At 39.8% G+C, this 23,581-nt stretch overlaps 1 protein-coding gene across 5 annotated transcripts in view; it reads left to right on the top strand.

The window, feature by feature from the left end:
- Positions 1–23,581, top strand: part of MTHFS (methenyltetrahydrofolate synthetase) — a 297,235-nt gene that overhangs the window by 171,432 nt on the left and 102,222 nt on the right. For 2 of the 5 annotated variants that reach the window (XM_059915346.1, XM_059915345.1), the window contains exon 4: positions 15,008–15,096. The exons of 2 other annotated variants lie outside the window; for them this stretch is intronic. In XM_059915346.1, coding sequence (XP_059771329.1) covers positions 15,008–15,096 — 89 coding nt within the window. Of the gene's footprint in view, positions 1–15,007; positions 15,097–23,581 lie in introns of those variants that run through there. One more of the 5 variants, XR_009501073.1, reaches the window with a different exon arrangement.

Here is a 23,581-nt window from a genome sequence, read left to right as displayed (position 1 = left end):
AGTCTGTATGCATCCCTAGGTCTGAAGTGGGTCTCTTGTAGACAGCATATAGATGGGTTTGTTTTTGTAACCACTCAGCAAGCCTGTGTCTTTTGGTTGGAGCATTTAATCCATTCACGTTTAAGGTAATTATCGGTATGTGTGTTCCTATGACCATTTTCTTAATTGTTTTGGGTTTGCTTTTGTAGGTACTTTTCTTCTCTTGTGTTTCCCACTTAGAGAAGTTCCTTTAGCATTTGTTGTAGAGCTGGTTTGGTAGTGCTGAATTCTCTTAGCTTTTGCTTGTCTGTAAAGCTTTTGATTTCTCCATCGAATCTGAATAAGATCCATGCCGGATAGAGTAATCTTGGTTGTAGGTTCTTCCCTTTCATCTCTTTAAGTATATCATGCCACTCCCTTCTGGCTTGTAGAGCTTCTGCTGAGAAATCAGCTGTTAACCTTATGGGCATTCCCTTGTATGTTACTTGTCGTTGTTCCCTTGCTGCTTTCAATAATTTTTCTTTGTCTTTGATTTTTGCCAATTTGATTACTATGTGTCTCGGCATGTTTCTCCTTGGGTTTATCTTGTGTGGGACTCTCTGCACTTCCTGGACTTGGGTGGCTATTTCCTTTCCCATGTTAGGGAAGTTTTCTACTATAATCTCTTCAAGTATTTTCTCAGGTCCTTTCTGTCTCTCTTCTCCTTCTGGGACCCCTAGAATGCGAATGTTGTTGTGTTTAATGTTGTCCCAGACGTCTCTTAGGCTGTCTTCATTTATTTTCATTCTTTTTTCTTTATTCTGTTCCACAGCAGTGAATTCCACCATTCTGTCTTCCAGGTCACTTATCCATTCTTCTGCCTCAGTTATTCTGCTATTGATTCCTTCTAGTGTAGTTTTCATTTCAGTTATTGTATTGTTCATCTCTGTTTGTTTGTTCTTTAATTCTTCTAGGTCTTTGTTAAACATTTCTTGCATCTTCTCTATCTTTGCCTGCATCCTTTTTCCGAGGTCCTGGATCATCTTCACTATCATTATTCTGTATTATTTCTCTGGAAGGTTGCCTATCTCCATTCATTTAGTTGTTTTTCTGGGGTTTTATCTTGTTCCTTCATCTGGTACATAACCCTCTGCCTTTTCATCTTGTTTATCTTCCTGTGAATGTGGTTTTTGATCCACAGGCTACAGGATTGTAGTTCTTGCTTCTGCTCTGCAAAAACTTTCTAATCGTCAAATCCAATAGACACTTTTCAGTTTTTGCACTATTTAGCCACTAGAAGGCCAGTCAAATTTGTTGACAAATCCTCTCTATCCTGAGACTTTTGTGCTTTGGATTCCTTGCCATCATTTTCTCCTGGCTCATCACCCTCATTTCTGGGAGACTTCATCTGGTCATCTACACTCTTACTCTTTTTCCAGCTTGACCTTAAATGTTGGGGTTCTCCAATCGGTTCTCTTCTTTCTCTACAGCATGTTTCCTCCTCCTCTTCCCCCTCCTTTTATTCTCTTTTTAAAAAATATTTATTTGGTTGTGCCGGGACTTAGTTGCGGCAGGTGGGCTCCTTAGCTGCGGCTCGCCGGCTCCTTAGTTGTGGCATGCTAACTCTTAGCTGCAGCATGCTTGTGGGATCTAGTTCCCTGACCAGGGATTGAACCTGGGCCCCCTACATTGGGGGTTTTAAAGTCAGGAAACTTTTAGTTGTACATGACAGAAACACCACTCAGTTCATTAAAATTTTTTTAAAAAATTGGCAAAATGCACATAATATGAAATTTACCATCTTATCCATTTTTAAGTGTACAGTTCAGCAGTGTTAAGTACATTTGTATTGTTGTGCAACCAAACTCCAGAACTCTGCATCTTGCAAAACTGAAACTTAATACACATTAAACATCTCCTCATTCCCTCCTCCTCCAGCCCCTGGTTACCACCCTTCTACTTTCTGTTTCTGTGATTTTTGGCTACTCTAGGGACCTCGTATCAGTGGAATCACACAGTGTTTGTCGTTTTGTAATTGACTTATTTCATTTAACATCCTCAAGGTTCATCTATGTTGTAACACGTGTGAGAATTTTCTTCCTTTTTAAGACTGAGTAATATTCGATTGCATGTATATGCCATATTTTGTTTATCCATGAGTCCATTTATGGACACTGGGGTTGCTTCCATATATTAGCTATTGTGAATGATGCTACTGTGAACTTGGGTGTACAACTACCTCTTCAAGACACTGCTTTTAATTTTTGGGGGTACGTACACAGAAGTGGGACTCTGGACTACTCAATTTTTTAGTCAAAAACTAGAGGAAAGACTAAAAAGGACGATGACCCATGGGCACAGAAACAGGGACACTTGGAGGTGAACTTCCAGCCAGTGGAGTTCCAGGGCGCTGTCTCTTGTTCTGAGTCTTGGCTCTTTCTTGCAGATTTTCTCCTGCCTACACTCTCTTTTCATGTGGTGGGAAAATGGCTTCCAAAGGCCTCAGATTCACATCTTTCCAGCGTGGAAACCCCCAGCAGAGAGAGAAAATCTCTCCTGAGATTATATCTCAGTACTATACAACTAAGAAAAAGAAGCTAACCTACTGCAAATGGCAGAGCAGAAAGAGCTTTGTTTTTGCTGATATACTTGAATTGCTCACCAAAACCAGAATTCACTTCCTCCAGCCATCTTGCTATGTGAGATAATTAAATGTTTTCACTGCTTAGGCCTCTGTCATGCATTACTATTTGCAGGAAACATAATATAATTGCTATACTGGATAACCACAACAAAACCTCATCTTAGAAAAGGAAAGAAGGCAAAACAGCATGCTGTGGTTACTGGTCATGCTTTATAGGAAAAACAACAATTCCCTTCTCTGACAGTGGAGTGAGTCATCAGTCATTGTGACTACCTTTCATTTTGTTCTCTAAGAGCTCTCTTGTCTATTGAGGAACAGATTCAGCTGATGTGCTTTTTCTTTTTGCCTGGAATGCAGATGTGATGGCTGGAGTTGCAGCAGTTATTTTGGGTTCATGAGGGAAAGGCCAAGTAAATCTCAGAGACTTCAGCTCTATGATCTTAAAGCTACTGGATCAATGTCAGCAACCAGCTACCTCTTGCCTTCTTGTTACATAAGAAAAGTGCCGAGTAAATGTTAAGTTCTCTTTGAATTTAACCTTCATCTTTTTGAATTCTGCATCTTAGCAATATGCCTTGATGTTTTGCTTTATAGTTTCCCTCAGATAGTGCCTGGGGAAACATGAAGCAATAGACCTTGGAGGTCAGGCCCTTACCTCAGGTAGCACCATCATAGATGGGCTCACCCACCTGTATCTGTCAGCAGGAGAGGTTTGAGAGAAGCATCATTCTCTGGCTCCACCTAGGTCTCAGTCTTATCCTCTACATGTTTTCTCTTCACTTACATGATGTCTGTGCTACATTTATCTTGGGGTGGAGGAGCTGGCTTTGACACTTCCAAAGACAAGTGATTATCTGATGGACAGTGATATCTCACTACTGACCACAGGCAGAAAGGATCTCTCCTGAAATATCTACGTGCCCGTCTCCTTCCGCTTTTGGAAAAGGCAGATGGACCTAAGGCTTGTGCTTTCCTTGAAGATCTGGAGAAGTGGTCAGCATCACAATATCACAACATTTATACCATCCTGAGGTAGGGGTGTGTGTGTGTGTGTGTGTGTTCCATTTTGTTAAATTAACTTTTTATTTTGAAATAGTTTGAAATTGACAGGAAAGTTGCAAGAATATAATGAACACCCATACACTCACTTCACCCAGATTCCCCCATTATTAACATTTTACTGCATATGTGTTATCATTCTTTCTCTGAATCTCTCTTTCCCATATATTTGTGTGTGTGTGTGTATAAATTCATAAGTGCTTTGTGCTCAGTGATTAAAATGTATTTTATGGAGAGGTTCTTTGGGAATAAGTAAATATCTTCTTCCTCATCAAACTTTTACTTGCAGATTTTTGCATCTACTGATGATTCTTGCCCAAATAATTATCACTGTAGTGTTTTCTAATTCCATAATTTCTTCTACCTTTATTAGTTGGCATTCAACTATAAGGTAAAGCTTTCCCTTTATGCATTTATTCATTCACTTATTTATATCAATGCAGACTCATGGATTCTTATTTTATTCAAGGGAATCTAATCCATTATTATCATCAGTTATTTTGATGCTCAAATCTTTCCATCTTTGGTGAGTGGGAGACTTTTCAGGCTAGCTTCTGTGTCCTTTTGAGATATGCTCATCATTCTTTGAGTACTTCCTGACTTTCTGGCATATCAAGGTGTTCCAGGTTCATCTTGTATTTTCTTTGTGTCAGCCTTGGACTTAACCATTTCTTCATGGAGTCCTGCTCTGTTTGGTGAAGAATGGTATTTAAAAACCAAGATCTGGAAGACCTTCTGTGGTCTGGGAGGTCTTGGCTCTCTTAACGGAAAGAGCTAGGAAATATGTATATGTAAGTACATACACATGCACATATATCATATTAGTTTGCTGGAGCTACCCTGGCGAAGTACCACAAACTGGGTGGGCTTAAACAACAGAAATTAATTCTTATAATTCCTAGAGGCTGGAAGTCTGAGATCAAGATCTAGGCAGGGTTTGTTCCTTCTGAGGGCTATGAGAGAGAATCTGTTTCATGCTTCTCCCCTCGCTTCTGATGGTTTGTTGGCAATCTTTGGTGGTCCTTGGCATGTAGAAGGATCACTCCAATCTCTGCCTTTCTTTTCTTTTTTTTTTTAAAGATTTTTTGATGTGGACCATTTTAAAAATCTTTATTGAATATGTTACAATATTGCTTCTGTTTTATGTTTTGGTTTTTTTGGCTGCGAAGCCCATGGGATCTTAACTCCCTGACCGGGGATCGAACCTGCACCCCCTGCATTGGAAGGCAAAGTCTTAACCACTGGATTGCCACGGAAGTGCCTCTGCCTTTATTTTCACATGACATTCTCCCTGTGTCTGTCACTGGATCAGAGTCCCCTTTAATGACCTAATTTTAACTTGATTATCACGGTCAAGAGATATGTGACCAAGTAAAGTCACATTCTGAGGTCCTGTGGGGCTAAGACATTTATCTCTTTTTCTCCATTACAAATCATAAATTCACACTGATACTCCAATTCCAATCCACTGCCCCTGGATATATTCTAGTCTTTCTCTTTGCCACCTTTCTTCTTTGACAGTGAGCAACCTGGCTCTAGTTACCTGCAATATCGTGACTTATTTACTGAATCCCTTTCATGTAACCAGTCTCCAAGTCCTGGCTCTGTTGCACGTAGCAGTTGACCAGCTCCACTGCCTTCTCTCACAGAGTTCGCTTTTACCAAATGACAGCTGAGTTAGTAAGGGGACTCAAGCACCTCTTTCCTACCTCCATGGCTCTTTGGGACCTCCAATTCTTAGACCCTAGAATTATACTTATTTGGAAAGTAACGTTTATATAGTGCTTTGGGATTTCCCAAGAATGTAGGAATATGCTTTTATTTAAATTATGAGCATCATAAAAACACTGTGAGGTTCATTTTCAGCTCCAATCTAGAGATCAAGAAACCAAGACTGATTTAAACTGTGTTGGCAGGACCAGGACAAGTAGCTCAGCCCACGATTACATCATACACTGCATGTCACCCTGCACCTGAATATTATTTAGCATAGACGACACCGAACATTCCACATGATTGGAAAAGATATCTTAGGACCTGGGGACCCTAGAGAGAGGGTGCATTCTTCAGTCAGTTCATTACATTTACATGTCTTCTGTCATGTGTGAAATGAATTATCTGGAGTTAACCTTTACCATCGCTAAGCATACATATTTGTGATTTGTGCAGAATAGGAGAACTTGAGTTCTGTCTTCAAAATGAAATGGACGTTTTCCCATTTAAAGTCAAGTCCTTCATTTCTAAATGCTGAATAGGATGGCACTTTTAGAAGAATTCCAGATGGTTAAATTAGGAGACTGATAATAAAAAAAAAAGAGAGAGAAAGAGAGAGAGACCAGCCCAAGATTACTCACAGAGCTTGAAGCCTTTTAATTTGGTTATGAATGAAATGCATTTTCATACCTTGCTCTGAAATGATTGCCAACCTCACCGACAGGAAGCCCTTGGGCATGTTATGGTCCCCTTCCCCCAAAGGCCCCTGGCTGCGCATGACTTCCCTTACAAACTTACTATTATTTTTTTTTTTTGCCAATTCAAGATGAAGTTGTTCTGCTTAGAATAAGAAGAGGCTCTACGAAGCATGTCGGTGTTTTCCTATACAATGTGTCTTTTTGAAGGGAACGAGTCTGTGTGGGTCAGGGAGGAGGGTGGGGGGCTGTGACGTTTCTGCATCTTGGGCTTTGCAGACAGGGATCCTCCACCAGGGCCCTTCCCCCAGGTTTCTCTCAGGGAAGGTGAGGCAGTCCCAGTGGGCCGTCAGAAACCATCCTCTTACCTAAGATTCTCAGAGATCAGGTTTCTTCCCTCTGTGTGCTGCTGCTGAAGAGGTGTGACGAAGAGGAGGAGGGGGAGGAGGACGAGGAAGATTTGAAAGGAGGCAACTTCTCTGTGGTTTGGGTTCATAAGGACCCGCTGCAAATGTCCTCAAGGAATCAAGAGGGCTTTGCTCAGATATTCCCTCGTGGAGATGATGCCCACATTGCTTTGGGAGCCTGGCTTCAGCATCCTGAGGTGGCTTCTTAAGCCAAGAGCTTTATGCTGACTTGCGATATGGCCGTGGAGTCCCATACAACTAACCCAGGGACCACAGATGACCGCTCCCATTGAAACCTCTAGGGTTCCAGCAGTAGACAGATTTGGCTAGGATCCAAACCCTGATGCTTACAAGGGTTGTAGCCTCCATGAGCATGTACTCCCACTGGAAAAGCTAAATGGCTCCTAGACTTCCTTGAAAGACTTCTTTCTCATAGTGTGGAACGTTCCCTGTTTCTCCACGTGTGGTACACGCAGCTGTATTCTTCCAAGTAGCAGCTGAAGTCCGGTTCTTCACTGTACTTCGCAGAACAAAATGAACTTTCTCATTCAACTCTGACCACACTGTCTGCAAAAATAGTACCCTGGTGGTCACTGTATCCCTCTGCACTCATCTCCACCTGACAGGTGTGTCCCTGATGGTTTATTACCTGCCACCTGCATTGTCACTGTCAAGGGCAGGAAGACTGCCTGTTTACTCCCTGCTGCATTCTTCACTCCCTGAATCAGTGCCTGCCTCAGGGGAGGGAATCTTTAGTTATGGGACCAAACTAGGTATGGACGGGTTTTTGTCTGCAGCTCAGGGAAGGGGGGCATATATGGGATTCTGGGGCCACAACAGATGTATAAAGCCAAAGGCAGGGTTTGGGGTGATCCTAGGTGAGCCCTGGAAATATGTCTTATCCTAGCAGGAGAGATGGAGCTAGGGCCAGGATCATTTAAAAATAGGTGCCAGAGTCTTAGCAGGGCAAGTATGATGTTCAAATCTACTGGGTCATTCTAGGGTCAAAGGGTCAAAAGCTGAAAGGAAGGAACAAGGAGAGTGAACTCAGGAGGAAGACGATAATAATAAAGTATAGCATTTATTTATCATTTATTTGTTTGTTTACTTATTTGTAATGTATAAGCCAGGCGATGTGTTTTAAGTGTGTTCTATGTATCATCTCCTTTACTCTTTATAAAAACGTTGCGAGGCATTGTCTCTTATTACCTTCCTTTTGCTGAGAAGGAAACTGAGACACAGAAAGCATAAGTAACTTGCCTGAGTGTTCGTAGTTAGTTAAGGGCTGAGCTTGGTGTCAGTTCCAGGGGGTCTGGCTCCCAGGTTAGACCAACACATGGGCTCTTTCTTTAGGCCCCCACGTTGAAGTTCCTGCTGTCTTCCACCGAGCAGGCACTTTCTTTGGTGTAAGTGAGTCACTGGGTTTGGCACAGTTAATCATTTGAAATCACCAAAACTGGTGATGATATTGGTTAAACTAGAACAGTTCTCAAAAATACACATCTCTTGTCCCGCAACTCTCCTGTATTGAAATGATTGATTTCAAAGCATCCTTGATTCAGAGGCTGTCAGAACCAGGGGCCCCTTAGATACCTCCTGGTGTGCCCCTTTGCTTCACTGATAGGAAACTGAGGAGGAGAACCCTGCATCTCCCAGACATTCCCTTTGATAGCGTAGTAGGGAGCCCGTATAGCATGGAGATTAAGAATCCAACCTCTGATCCACCATTTGCCACATTTATGATCTGTGCAAGATAGTTAAACTCTGTTAGTCTCTGTTTCCGGTAAAATGAAAACAATTGCTCTCAAGCACGACGCAGGTGCCAAGCACAAAGTCAGCACTTGGTATGAGTAGTTTCAGAAACCTGAACTCTTGCTGCTGTTTCATTCCGGTATCCTCAGCATGGTGGTCCCAACATGGCAGACATAGTTTCTGCCACTTAATGCAAGTTGGCAGAAAGGAGTGGCTGGGAATGTCTATTCTAAAAAATGTTGTTTGTTGTTTATTTGAAATATGAAGTTTACTGGCTGTCCTGTATTTTGATTTGCTATGCCAGGCAATGCTACTGCGTATGGACAACCATCCAAATTCAGCCAAAGATGATGATGCCTGCTTCCCTTCATCCTTACTAGTACCAAGTGAGGTTATCATTAGCGCTGCTCACTGGTAACCAGATCTGCTTAGAAGGAAATCTGATCTTCCTGCCCCCCTGTGGTTGGGCAGGACCAGATGATGAGTTCTGGCCAGTGAAATGTGAGCAGAAGTGATGTATGTCACTTCTAGGTCAGAGCATTGAATTGTCTGTGTGTGACTTTCTAGAATTCCCCCAACAAAGTAACTGTAGAAGCAGAAGCAGATTTGGAGCCTCCAGCGTCTTGCATCCCTAAGTGTCTATAATGAACTGAACATCCCTGCTGACCTGTAATGTACATGTAGCATGAGGCAGAAATAAAACTTAAGTACCATTTGCAGTAGCCAGGACATGGAATCAACCTAAATGTCCATCGACAGATGAATGGATAAAGAAGATGTGGTACATATATACAATGGTATATTACTCAGCCATAAAAAGGAACGAATTTGGGTCATTTGTAGAGACATGGATGGACCTAGAGTCTGTCATACAGAGTGAAGTAAGTCAGAAAGAGAGAAACAAACATCGTATATTAACGCATATATGTGGAATCTAGAAAAATGGTACAGACAAACCTATTTGCAGGGCAGGAATGAGACACAGATGTAGAGAACGGACGTGTGGAGACGGGGGGTGGGGAAGGGGAGATGGGATGAATTGGGAGGTTGGGATTGACATATATAAACTATATTTGTAAAATAGATAGCTAGTGGGAACCTGCTATATAGCAGAGGGAGGTCAGCTCGGTGCTCTGTGATGACCTAGATGGGTGGGAGGGAGGTCCAAGAGGGAGGGGATATATGTATACATATAGCTGATTCACTTTATTGCACAGAAGAAACTAACACAACATTGTAAAGCAACTATACCCCAATTAAAAAAAAAAAATTTAAGCCAGGAGTTGGCAAACTATTGGCCTGCAGGCCAAATCTGGCTCATTTCCTTTTCTTTAAATAAAATTTTATTGGAATGGAGCCATATCCATTCATTTATGAATTATCTATGGTGGCTTTTTTTTTGGTATAATGACAGAGTTGAGTAGTTGCAACAGAGTTGCAACAGAGTTGGCTCACAAAGCCTGAAATATTTACTCTTTGGCACTTTACAGAAAAAATTTGTCAATCACTGTTTTCAGTCCCTTACTTTTTGTGGTGGTTATTACAGCATAACTGGCTTCTCCTGATTGCTTTCTTGATTACAGTTTTTAAAGCTTGCTAATTTAATGGGTAAAGAAAAATTAAGGTAACATTGTGCTTAGTTTACATTTCTTTGATTATTACTGGAGTCACAGGTTTCCCTGTTTGTTGGCTGGTTGACTATCTCCTTTGTCTGTTTATGGCCTTCCCCATTTTATCATTAGGGGTTTAGTGATTTTCTTATTGATTTGATTGAGTTCTCAAAGGAGAGAAGATGTTAATCCTTTGTAATTTACATTTGATTTATTCTACCAAGTCTTAGCTTAGAAAGGAGACAGTCCTTTTTCTCCAGAAGTCCAATAAATATTTAATTTCATTTGCTCTAGCTTTTGTATTTGATTTAAAAAATTCTTTTTTAAAAAAATCCACCAGTAATTCATTTTAGTGCAAAGGAGAAGATAGGGACTTAAATGAATGCTTTTTTCAAATTGCTAATCAATTTTCCAGCCCTATTTATTGATAAACCTTCCCTTTCTCATTGTTTTTTAACACTCCTTTTATAATTTGATAAATTCTTCTATATGAAATGGTCTATTTTAAGACTAGTTTTTCTGTTGAATGAATTATCCTGTATATTCTTGCAAAAATTGCTTTTGCTATAATGTTAAGTGGAAAAGCAAAATACAAAGATATATATATGTATTATATGTATATATACATATAATACATATATATTTTTTCAACTATACAAGAAAAGAACTTTACACATAGTAAACATAGACTGGAAGAAAACAATTCTAAAATGTTTATAACTACATTGTTTGTATGAAACTGTGTTTTATAGTTTTCTCCTTCTTTCCATTTTTCGGTCATTTTCTAATCTTCTCATATACACAAAAAATGGAAAACTTATTTTATGGGGAAGAATTCTTCCTAAAATGGAATCTTGGTTTTCTAATTTCTTTGACTTCTGTTATATTTACTGCTATCTCGAGAGGTTTTGCTGTGGTTCTAAAATACTTCCGTACTTTAAAATTTCTACAAGATCCTATTTACCACCATGTAAAGCTGTTATCTTTCCAGCAGCTGCTGTTCATCACCTCCTTATTTATTCAGACAAAAACTCTTTTACCTTTTTGCTAGTTTCCCAGCACTCCATGCTCTATTGAGGTTTAGATCAATGTCGGCAAGAGCTTTGGCACCTGAAGGAGAAGCCATGGGTGGCTGCTTGCAGGAGATAGGAACCCCCAGGCCCGATGCCTCCTGATTCCAAATCCAGTGCTCCAGACTCACCTCCCCAGCCACCTGCCACATAATCTTGACCTACCATGGCTGCAGCTTTCCTCATCAGACACACCCTCAGCCTTCTGTGCTTCCGGCAGCCTCACCATCTACCTAACCGCCCTCACCAGAGACTGGAAGCTCTCTCACTGTTGACATCACGAGGTTCATCCATCCCTGGTATTCCTCTCAAAACTCTCCTACCATCTCCACTCCTAGTTCAAGCCTTCGTGATCGCTCGGTTGGATTGACAGGGGTCTCCTTTTCTCTGGTCTAATATACTCTTAAAGCCGGCCAGGGTTTTCTGCTAAAATAAAAGTTGAAATCAAGTTCTTTGCTTTAAAACTCCCCATTGTTGATTTTGTAGCCTGACATCCACTCTGCTCTTGCCGATCCCATTCAGTACTTACGTTTCATCTTCTTGGTATCTGAGCTTCAGCATTCCCTAAAGAGTAGTAGCTAATAATGCTCAGAGCTATTCTTTTTTTTTTAAATGTGTCTTTTTTTTTTTTTTGGCCGTGCCATGCGGCATGCAGGATCTTAGTTCTCCGATCAGGGATTGAACCCGTGCCCCCTGCATTGGGAGCTCAGAGTCTTAACCACTGGACCACCAGGGAAGTCCCTCAGAACTATTCTTTACTGAATGTTTTCATGTGCCAGGAGCTGTCCTAAAATCTTTATGTACATTAGCGTATGTATTTCTCATAACTCTATGAGGAAGGTATTATTAGGATCTCCATTTTATAGATGGGGAAACTGAGGCATGGAAAAATTAAATTAATTTTCTAAGGTCCCATGATTAATAGTAAGTAGAACTGGGAATCATATCCAGATTTCTCTGATTTGGGAGTTCACACTCTTAGACATCAGGCCATATTTCCTCTCCTGCTTCTTTGACTTGACTTGTACTTTCTGGGTGTCCATACCCTATGCTGACTCAATAGAAATCCATACCCCCTTGGGACTTCCCTGGTGGCACAGTGGTTAAGAATCCGCCTGCCAATGCGGGGGACAAGGGTTTGAGCCCTGGTCCACGAAGATCCCACATGCTGCGGAGCAACTAAGCCCATGCGCCACAACTACTGAACCTGCACTCTAGAGCCCACGAGCCACAACTACTGAGCCCACGTGCCACAAGTACTGAAGCCTGAGCACCTAGATCCCGTGTCTGCAACAAGAGAAGCCACCCCAGTGAGAAGCCCGCGCACTGCAACAAAGAGTAGCTCCCGCTCACCGCAACTAGAGAAAGCCCGCGTGCAGCAACGAAGACCCAATGCAGCCATAAATAAATAAATAAATAAATTTATGAAAAAGAAAAGAAAGAAAGAAATCCGTTCCCTCATTTCAGCTCCTTTGGAACCCCCAACCCATGAAGCCAATACCCTGGCCATGAGGAGAAAGGGGTTTATCCAGAGGAGGTTGGATGAGGGGTCTTTTGAGGGCTCTGAAAGCTTTGGACTAGGTGATTCATGTGATGCTTCTTGGAACATGGCCTGCCATAACAGTGGCCAGTGAATAGGCAGGGTGTCACGGGAAAACAGAAACATCTTTGGGACGTCTGACTGTTGGTTAAGTTTTCTGGATTGTGCCACAGCTCTTTATCAGCTTTCTTGCTTCAAGATGGCCAGCTGTGCTGTCAGCCAAGTTCTTGCACCTCCCATGTCATAAGCCATGTCTGTCTGTTGGAGAGGATGGTGGGGTTAGGGGCTTTTCTAGATTTTCTGCTTTCCCCAACTCTGCCTTCAGTGAAGTCAGTCTGTTAGCTTGACATCAATGATAATATGAGTATTTATACCACGGGAATCACAAAAGCTACAAATCATGGCTTTCTTTTTCTCATAGAGCCAGCTGTAAACTACTTACCAGAACACCACTGGGTACAATCCACTGGTTAAATGCACAGGCTTTATCATCAGACAGGCCTAGGTTTGTGTCCCAGCTACAACACTTCCTAGCTGTATGACTCTCTGAACCTCAGGTTCCTTGTTGGAAAAACGGGGGTGACAATGGCAACACGGTAGGGTTTTTGTGAGGATTAAATTAGATAATGCATGCAGAGTACAACATTCAACAGTTGATAGTAATTATGATAGCTAATTAATGAGAGTAAATAAATGAACAAAAATGAAGTTAGACAGCCATTAAAATGCCTTAAAAGTCCAAATTGAACAATGCCCTTAACCATATATAATGTGCCATGGAGACACAAACTGGAACACAAAGTGTACAGATTTCCAACAGTATGGATGTGAAGGTATAAGTCCTAAAGTTTCTGGGAAGGGGGAGATGTTAAGAGACTGTTTTCAGTGATCAGTTTCTAGGAGTTTAACAGAAGGAATGATTCTTAGTAGATGTAACTCATAGATCTCAGAGGTGGAGTCAAAGGACCATGTAAAAATGAGATTTGAAAGCAGGCAGACCAGGATACCAAGCTAGTTTAATCATTTGGAAGTTCTGTGACCTTGAATGAGATACTTAATTTTGCAGAACTTCAGTTTCTCATTTATAAAGTAAGAATAACCTACTTTGTGTTGTAAGAATTACACGAGCTAATGATTTATATGTGAATGACCTTTGCTCTGTTATAAACCATCCCAAAACCATGATTTGCTTCCTTATAATTTCATGGGTTGGCAATCTCGTCAGTTCTACTTCAGGTCTTGTCTGAAATCCCTCATGTGACTGTGTCATCTGATGGCTCAACTGGGGCTGGAGAGTCCAAAACGGCCTCAAGCACACGTCTGGCCATAGGTGTTGGCTGGTAGCTGGGATGGTTTGGTTTTCTTCCACATCCTCCAACAGGCTGGACTGAGTTTCGTCACAGCATGATGGTCTCAGGGTTCCAAGAGCAAAACCAGAAACTGCAAAACTTCTTCAGGACAAGATTCCAGACCTTGCATAATATCACCTCTGCCACATACTGTTGACCCAAACAAATCACAAGGCCAGTCCAGATTTAAGGAGAGGGATGTCTCATTGCAGAGCGGCTGGGAGCAAGGAAGGGGATTCACTAGGGCCATAATTATAATCATTTCTCACACTTATTAACATGTGAATGTTCTCAGCCTTCCCCCTTCCTACTACTTCCCCCTGTCCCAACTTAATAAAGATAATATTGTCTTTGTATTTCCGATTTCACCCATTCCCCTTCTTATAAGATGATTTCTGCCTTGCTTGTCTGACTCTCTGGGTGTCTGTGATTTAGAATCAGGAGAATGGTTAGAGATGGAGAATCAGATAAACAGGCAGAAAAGGGGAAGAAAAAGGAGAGACCAGAGCCTATCCCAGTGGTGGCGGGTTTTCAGTGCATTCTGTGCAGAAGTGGAGGGTGAGGCTGGGATAAGATACTGTAGAACTGCAAAGGGTATATGAGAATAGAGAGGGGACAAAAGGGAATTTTAAGGAGTTTATTTCAAATGCAAGTAATGAACAGAACTATTTTAAAATTTCTTTTGACTACTGGATTGCATTTCTTTGAATGTGCCTTTGCCTGGAAATCGGGTTACACAGGGTCTTTGAGTTTATTTGGGTAAAATACGCAAACGCCTCTTCAGTACGTGAGACATAGTGGGTACTCAATAAATGATACATGCTATAACGATCATAGTTACTTCTGGCTGCCGCTTTCCTTTTTCTTAGGCTAAATATGATGGTTCTCTGTTCAGGTACTTCTTGCCTCCATTTTTCCCCAAGAGATATTACTTTTGCAAGACCCAAAGTAAAAATCTGGGGCACTGCTGCAAGACATTAAATTCAGGTATGGCATAAAGGAGTAATTCCACTTTCCCCCTTCTCCATGCATCATTTAAGGCCATAGATCCTGAGGAAACTGTCAGAAATACAAGCAGCACTAGCGGGGAGAAAATTCACAGGCATAGGTTTCTGGAACTGCAGAACCACACCGGTCTTGTTCTCATTGTCATGGGTATGTGAATTTCCAAGGTCCCTGATCTCATATTTTTCTGCATTTTTTTTTCCAGTGGGACCTTCCCTTTTATTTTTCTACTTTGACCATGATATTTCTAGTCATCTTGGGACCATGTAAGGTAGACTTGAAAATCTCCCAGAGGTAAGAATTTTCTCTTAATTTACAAATGAATATTTTAGTAGGAGTTTCTAATTTTATTTTTACTTTATCACCATATGAAATCATTTTATATAAGTATTTATTCTCTCATTTATTTCCTTTTTTCAACTAGAATGTAAGCCCCATGAGGTTTTGGTCTTTATCTGTTTTGTTTACCATGGAATTGCCAGCATTTAGAAAAGTATCTGGTGCAATTGATATTTGTTGAGAGACTAATGGATTTTTCTTCTGAAAAAAAATTTTTTTTTACATGGGAGACTTCTGGTACTATAAGTATTGTCAGAACATAATGGGCTAGGTATCTCCTGAACTTCATAAATTTGGGAAACAGGGAAATAAGAGTCAAGCATTAAGGTCAATTCACAATAGACCAGAGCAAAAGGTGAAAAGTCATCTTAAAAAGACACTGTTTTTAAGGCTCACAAGATTTGATATAACATGACTGAATGTACTAATATAGATTATAAATATGTCAGAAAAGAAGTTGGACAGTGGTGGAAATGAACATTAAAAGATAGTGGAGAGGTGAACTTGAGCCATTTCCTCCTAAATAAGGGGGAGAAGCAATCCTGGTCATTGAACTTGAGTGTGGCATTCCCACCAAAGTGCTCTCCCTATTGTGAGAAATAGTCCTCAGGTTATCCCAACTGGATGCTGTGGAGGCCTTCACTCATTCACCCAATCTCAAGTTCCTGTTCACTGTGCCACCTTCTGATGGACCTGAACTTCCCACCCAGGTCTGCTTTCTGAAAGAAAGTGTGCTGGTCATAATTACCAGAGGTCTCTGGGCCCTACAACTGTTATACTTCTCTTTGTAACATAACTAATTGGAATTCTGGTGTTATACATCATTCTCATCATGTTGATTAATGGGAGTCCAGCCTGGAGAGTCAGACCTATTCTCCACAAACTGGTAGTTATTGTTCTGAGCCTGCACAGCCAAGGGTCAGACCTACATTTTGGGTTATTTACTATAATGAATGTCCCCCTGTGAAAGCTCCAAAGACACAGCCACCACCATCTCTTAGAGATACCATGGTTTTGTCATGGGTCCACTCCCCTTTAATCCAAACATATTTAGGAAGAACTGAAATGGTCTTTGTAACAAACATGTGGCATGAACACTGCCTGTCTGGAAAACCACATCCTTATTCTAATGAGGCCAATATTGCTCCAACCATTTCTAATCTTTTCTTTGAGAATGACCTTCAAGGCCACCTGTGATAATCTGTCTTTGTATTGAATATTTCATTTAAGTTCAATCACTGAGCCGTGACTTGTGCTAGGTTGAGTGCTAGTTACTGAAGGATATGATATGTAGCAAGAACCCCTCAGAGACATTAGGCCCAATGCCTACAATGAGAGCTCCCATCTTGGTTAACTACAAACTCACCTGACTTGATTTCAAATGATACTTTATTGATTCCAGAAGTTAAATCTGCAACCAAAGATCAAAATTTTTTCGCCATTTAAGACATTTTAATAAATCTACCTCAGTCTCAAAGGGCAATTTCTCTCTAATAAATTTATTTTTCCATAGTGGCAACATCATTAAAATAGGTTTTATGGCTTATCTTCATGTAGTAACTACTTTGGAGGGACATAATAATTCAGATATATAACTCTGCGTTCTTTGTTGAAGACGAAGCTTTCCTCAAAAGCCCTGTATGTATATTCATTCTTAACTCAGTGGTTGGACAGTTTTACTATGAATGTTAGCATTTTCCATTCCTAAGCATATTCTAGTTTTGCTTACACAGGTGAAAAGAGGTTGTTTATATTCTTAATCCCGCTTTTAATATTCATAAGTCATTTTAAAGTTTCTGAAGGGTGGTCATGGAGATAATACTTTTGAGAAGAATTTACCCAGCGGTTCTTAACTCTGGCTGTGCATTAAAATCACCTGGAGATGCTTTGAAATTACCTGGATAATTAAGTCAAAATCGCTGGTGGTAATATCCTCATACCATATCAACCTTATGAAGTTGGTGTATTATTCCTATTTTTTTCAGATACTGGATCTCAGAGAGGTTAAGTAAATTGCCAAGGTCACACTCAGATCTGTGCTATTGCAACTCCATGTTCTCTGCACAATGTTGCCTCTTTCAATTCTTAATAGAGCAGTTTGACAGGGTAAAGTGCACATTTCCAGTGATTTTGAGGGGGTAGTAGAAAGATAAATTAGTAACCACCCATTGTTTGTAAGGTGACCCTTTAGATTGCTCCTTGCTAGGAAAAAGCATTGAGAGTTATTGTGGTGAATGACTGATTATTATGGATGAGCATAGAGAGGGGTGCCATGTAGAATGCTGGGTTAGTAAAGCTTTAGTTTCAGTTCAGGTGAATCATATCAAGAAAATATGAGTTTGTTTGTTAGTACGTCCAATAAAATGGCTGGGATGTAAAGAAATTTGATGTTGAATATTGCAGCTGCAAAAACAGAGGATTCAAATCCTGAAGAGGCGCTTTTCTGCTGAGTCCTGATGCCTCTGATCCATTTTGCAGCAAGATGTCCCAGGTCTCCTGAGGACATGGACAGGCTCCTGGGCTCTGTGAGTGGGAATTTCAGGTGGGAAGTAGCAAGAGTTCTGGGTGGAGTCAGGTTGGAAATAGTCATCTGTGATGTAGTGAGAGGTGGAATGCATCTCCAGATGTCCAGGGATGTTCCTTTAAAAGACAAATTTTGCCATAAATGGCATCTCATTTATTATAATTTTTAAATAGAATTTATTTTGATAAATACTGATAGCAATTTTTTCAAATAAAAAGACCATATCAATTATATGTTCCTGTTAACCTTGACTAACTGTCTGGGTTAGAGTACTATGTTTGTAGGTATAACATTTCCTGATAAACTAGTGAGTACCAAGGAAGCAGGTCTCATTCATTCATTTAAAAATGTGTTGTAGGCAAGGCAAACATCTACCTCTACCCATATTAGGTTTTCAGCTTAGATTCCTTAAAAAAAAGGCAGATTAATAAGAGAAAAACTGTTTATTAACTCATGCAGCATACATGGGAGAAAACTGAATGAAGAGTAACTCAAAATAGTGGCTTAGAACTCTGGCTTATGTATCATCTTCAACAAAGAACAACGAGTTTGAAGAGAAATGACAGGACAAAGGAAAGAAGTTTTAGGCTTCAAAGGGCAGCAAACTTTGGAAGGTAATATATGGGAGGATACTAGTGCAGCTAGGTTTCTTTGCAGATTCTCCTGGTGCTGTCAGGAGTCTGTCTTCAGTAAAAGTAGAATTTATATCCAGCCTTTAGGCAGAAAAAGAGGAGGTTAGAGAGAGCTTTTCATAAGTTTACTGCTTCTTAATATGTTTACTGCCAGCTTAAAATAATTTTTATGTCAAAGAGACATATTTTGGGTGACATATTCTGGTTTCCTTTAGTGTTTTGAATGTCTACTCTGATCCTACATTGTGCTAAGTGATGGGAAACAGTATTCCAATGACCTGGTCCTTATGCTCATAAACCAGTGAGGGAGACAGACAAATGACCAGTACTTGGGCGGGAGGGACTGGTGGGAAGGAGAATGGGTCAAGTATAGGTGCAAGTGCTGGTGACTTTGGCAGCAGGAAGTTGAGGGAAGATGAGTTTCATTTTCTCTGATGGAGGAGGTGAGATGAGGCTAGCTGTCAAATGTGGTGGCAGAGTAGAAGGTCAGAGAAAGAACAAGGTTTGAAATAGCAGCTATGGAGAAGAAAGATAGGACAAAGGGAGGCATAACTTGACTTTCAACAATTTTTTTTCTCCTAGTGTTTTTGAGTCAGTAAAGATAAATAAAAGGAATTGAATTCTCTTTATTTTACCAAGAAATCAACAATAACCTTTACATCTGCTTCTGGAACTCTGTCCCTTGAAACCAAGGTCAAACTGAGAACATTGTACAATGTCTCAGAAAAGCAAATGCTCTCAAATAACAGACATTGTATCACCTAAAGGCTTTTGGGTATAAGAACAGGACTGTCTTTTGGGGACACTTTAGTTCTTTAACAAAAAAAAAGGGAAATCAAACCTTTCACATTGGATGATGCACCTAATGAGTACCAGGTGCTCTCATCATTACAGCTGCTTTCTGAGACAGGTGTTACTATCTTCCCCTTTTACAGATGAGGAAACAGAGGCATAGAAGATTTACTCAAGACCAACTATTTTTTAAGGGACAGATCCAGGGTCTGAACTAAGTTCAAAATCTTTCCATGATAAAATATCCATTCAGTGTATTTGATATGGGGGGTGAGGGGAAATCCCTGATTTCTATTCTTGTTCTCTCCATCCTGTAAACGTTTTCCTGTAGGTTTAATGAGACATTTTATGATTATATTTCTTTTTTAAAAAAATTATTTATTTTATTTATTTTTGGCTGAGTTGGGTCTTCGCTGCTGCACGCGGGCCCTCTCTAGTTGTGGCGAGTGGGGGCCACTCCCCGCTGCAGCGTGCGGACCTCTCATTGCAGTGGCTTCTCTTGTTGTGGAGCACGGGCTCTAGGTGCACGGGCTTCTGTAGTTGTGGCACATGGGCTCGGCAGTTGTGGCTGGCGGGCTCCAGAGCACAGGCTCAGCAGTTGCGGTGCACAGGCCCAGCCGCTCTGTGTCATATGGGATCTTCCCGGACCAGGGCTCGAACCTGTGTCCCCTGCATTGGCAGGCGGACTCCCAACCACTGCACCACCAGGGAACCCCTATGATTATATTTCTCAACAGTTGATTAAGCATGGGTAGATCTGAATATGTTGATGTAAGCTGTTTAAGTCTTAAAAGATTTTCTTGGGAAATATCTCTTCAACTAAAAAAAAAAAAGATGAAAAAAATGATATTGGGACAATTGGCTATCCATATGGAAGACAATCAAATTAGACCTCTAACTTGCACCATACATCAATACAAATTCCAGAAGAACTCAAGTGTTAAATGAATAAAGCCACACCATAAAAGTTATAGAAGAAAATGAAGGATTATTTATAACCTAGGGATGGAAAGGCCTTCCCACACAAGATGCAAATTCAGAAGCTGTGAAAGAAAAGATTGATAGACTTGATTACATGTATGAGGAGGTAATTACAGCATCGTTTATAATGGTGAAAAATTAGGAACAATCTAAAGATTCCTTAATAAGGAACTATTTAAATACATTATGGAACATTTACATTATGGAGGAGTAATGCAGCCTAGCAGTTAAATGCATGGCATTCTGATGCCAGACTGCCTGGGATTGAATCTCATCTGCACCAATTAACTAGCTATGTGTCATTGGGAAAATTACCTCACTCCCTCAATTTCCTCATCTATAAATTAAGCATAAGGATTTCCTTTATCTCACAGAGTTATTGTGAGGATTAAATGAATTAATAATGTAAAGCACTTTGAACAGATCCTTACACATAGTTACCTCTACCTAAGTACTAGCTACTTTATCACGGAGCACTTAAAAAAAATGAGGTGGACCAATGTGCAATGATTCAGTATCATCTCAAACTATTACAAAGAAAGCAGGACAATGTATAGAGTGTGGTTCCATTTCAATAAAAATATGTTCATACTTACATATGTGTGGATGAAAAGGAATAAAGAGAGAGACTATGGAATAAGAGAACCCACCAAATTATGAATCGTTGTTATGTCCAGGGAGGGCAGTAGGAGGGTTTGCAAAGGAACAGTCACATTTTATGCTTCGTAATTTCATATTACTTCAGTCTTTTACAAAGAGAATGAGGTTACACACTTTGTGTTAAGGGAAAAAGGAAGAAAGGAAAAAGGAAGAAGGGAGGGAGGGAGGGAAGATGTCTTTTAACTCTCTCTGCTGTCAATATAGGGTAAAACTGATAGCATAAAAGCACAAACACCCATGGCATGGGGCACTGCTCCCCTCTCCTTCTGACACAACTCCTAGTCTTAGAAGTGAACCATGGAGCATAGGACCTGGATGGAAGAGGGAATAAACTAGAAATGGGTAGGGTAAAACCTGTGGTCCAAATAATCTTTATGACTAATACAAAAAATCAAATGTAGACAGCTCATACATAAACCCAGGCATTAATTCATATGGAATATTGAGTTACATTTTGAATAAATCAATTCTTTTTCTAAGACCATTAATGTTCTTCTTAAAACATCTTTCCAGATTTGTGCATGCTTTAAACAAGAAGAGGATCTTTCTCATAAGTTTCTAGGCTAGTTACACAAAATAAGATGTGTTGTGTGTGTGTGTTTAGTCACTCTGATAGATTGCCTTGGTTAGTAATTTTCTTCATACCTGCATAGAAGAGACATAATTTAGAGACACAAACTCATTAGACAGAAAGAACCCAGGATTGGGAGGCAGGAAACCTGACTAGTTAGCCCTTTTCCCAATTACGACAGTTATTTGTGTGTTCTTGAGCAAATCACGGAGTTCTTTAGCTGTAAAATGCAAAGATTAGATGAGTTCTTATATGATAAATTTGGTCCCTTCCAGTTTCAAAAATTCCAAGATTTGCCATGCATTTTTATTTTCAAAAACAAAAACAAAGCAGTCACTCTTCAGAATTATTGCAATGAGAAACCATCTGCTTCTTATTAGGTTGTATATTAGGCTTAATTAATAAAAGTATAGTATCAGTGTGGGAGGTGTTGGAGGTGATTATTTACAAGACTGTTCTTTCCCCAGTGAATGGTCCTGGCACTCTTGTCAAATATTAATAGACATATGGATGTATTTCTGGACTCTCAATTCTACTCTACTGATCTATATGCCTATCCTGTACCAGTTCCACACTCTTGATTACTGTTGCTTTGTAGTAAGTTTTGAAATTGAAATGTATGGGTTCTCCTACATTGTTCTTCTTTTTCAAAATTGTTCTGGCTATTCTGGGTTATTTGCAATTCCATAAGAAATTTAGAAAGAGCTTGTTAATTTACCTAAAGAAGTCAGCTGGGATTCTGACAGGAATTGCTTTGATACTGGAGATCAATTTGGTACCAGTGTTATATGGGATGCCTTTCCATTTCTTTGGATCTCCTTTAATTTCTTTCAACAATGTTTTCTTGTTTTAGAGTATAAGTTTTTCATTTCCTTTGTTAAATTTACTCCTAAGCATTTCATTCTACTTGATGCTATTGTAAATAGAGCTGCTTTCTTAAATTTATTTTTGGATTGTTCATTGCAAGTGTACAGAAATACAATTGATTTTTGTATATTGATCTGGTATACTGCAACTTTTCTGAATACATTTATTAGTTATAGCAGGGTTTTTTTGATTCTCTAGGATTTTCTTTTTTTTTTTAATTAAAAAAATTATATATGTTACAAATATTTCTTCCCAATTTGTTCTCTCTCTCTCTCTCTCTCTCTCTCTCTCTCTCTCTCTCTATATATATATATATATATATATATATATATATATATATATATTTGTTGTTGTTGTTTATCTTTTGGTCATGCCACACGGCATGTGGGATCTTAGTTCCCCGACCAGGGATCGAACCCATGCCCCCTGCATTGGAAGCACGGAGTCTTAACCACTGGACCGCCAGGGAAGTCCCTCTAGGATTTTCTATATATCATATTATGTCATAGGCAAAAAAAATAGTTTTACTTCTTCTTTTCCAATCTGGATGCCCTTTCATTTCTTTTTTTTTTTCTTTAATAACCCTTTCATTTCTTTTTCTTGCTTAATTGCCCTGACTAGAACATCCAGTACAAATGTTGAATACAAATGGTACGAGCAGACATCTTTGTCTTGTTCCAGATCTTACAGGGAAAGCATTCAGTCTTTCACCACTAAGTATGACGTTAGCTGTGGGTTTTTTACAGATGCCCTTCATACCTAAGTATTTCTTTTTTTCCCCTTCCTTCCTCCTTCCTTCCTTCCTTCCTTCCCTCTCCCTTCCTCCCTTCCTTTCTTTTTTTGGTGCTAATGTAAATTGTATTGTGTTTTTAATTTCAAATTCCAATTTTTCATTGTTGGTATACAGGAAAGCAATTGACATTCCCTCCAGCAATGTATTAGAATTCCAATTTCTAAACATTCCTCACCAAGATTTATTTCCTTGTATCCTATACTAACCTTATATCCTATATCCTTGCTATCATTGCTTATTAGTTCCAAGAGTTTTCCGTCAATTCTTTGGTATTTTCTACACAATCATGTTATATGTGAACAAGGAGTTTTCTTTCTTCTTTCCAATCTGTAAATATTTTATCTCCTTTTCCTGTCTTTTTCTTTAGCTACAACTTCCAGTATGATCTTGAATAGGAATGGTGATAGAGGACATCCTTGTCTTACTCCTGAATTTAGGGGAAAAGCATATAGTTTCTCACTAGAAAGAATATAGGTTTTCTGTAGATGTTCTTTATCAAATTGAGGAAGTCCCCCTCTGTTCCTCTTTTCCTCATTTTCTGAGAGTTTAAAAAAAGTTTTTATCATGAATGGGTGTTGAATTTTGTCAAATGCTTTTCCTGCATCTCTTGATAAGATCAT

This window comes from Balaenoptera ricei, chromosome 2 (assembly GCF_028023285.1).
Source record: "Balaenoptera ricei isolate mBalRic1 chromosome 2, mBalRic1.hap2, whole genome shotgun sequence".
NCBI lineage: Eukaryota > Metazoa > Chordata > Mammalia > Artiodactyla > Balaenopteridae > Balaenoptera > Balaenoptera ricei.
Note: the sequence above shows the minus strand (reverse complement) of the source record. Positions and strands in the feature narration are given on the sequence as shown.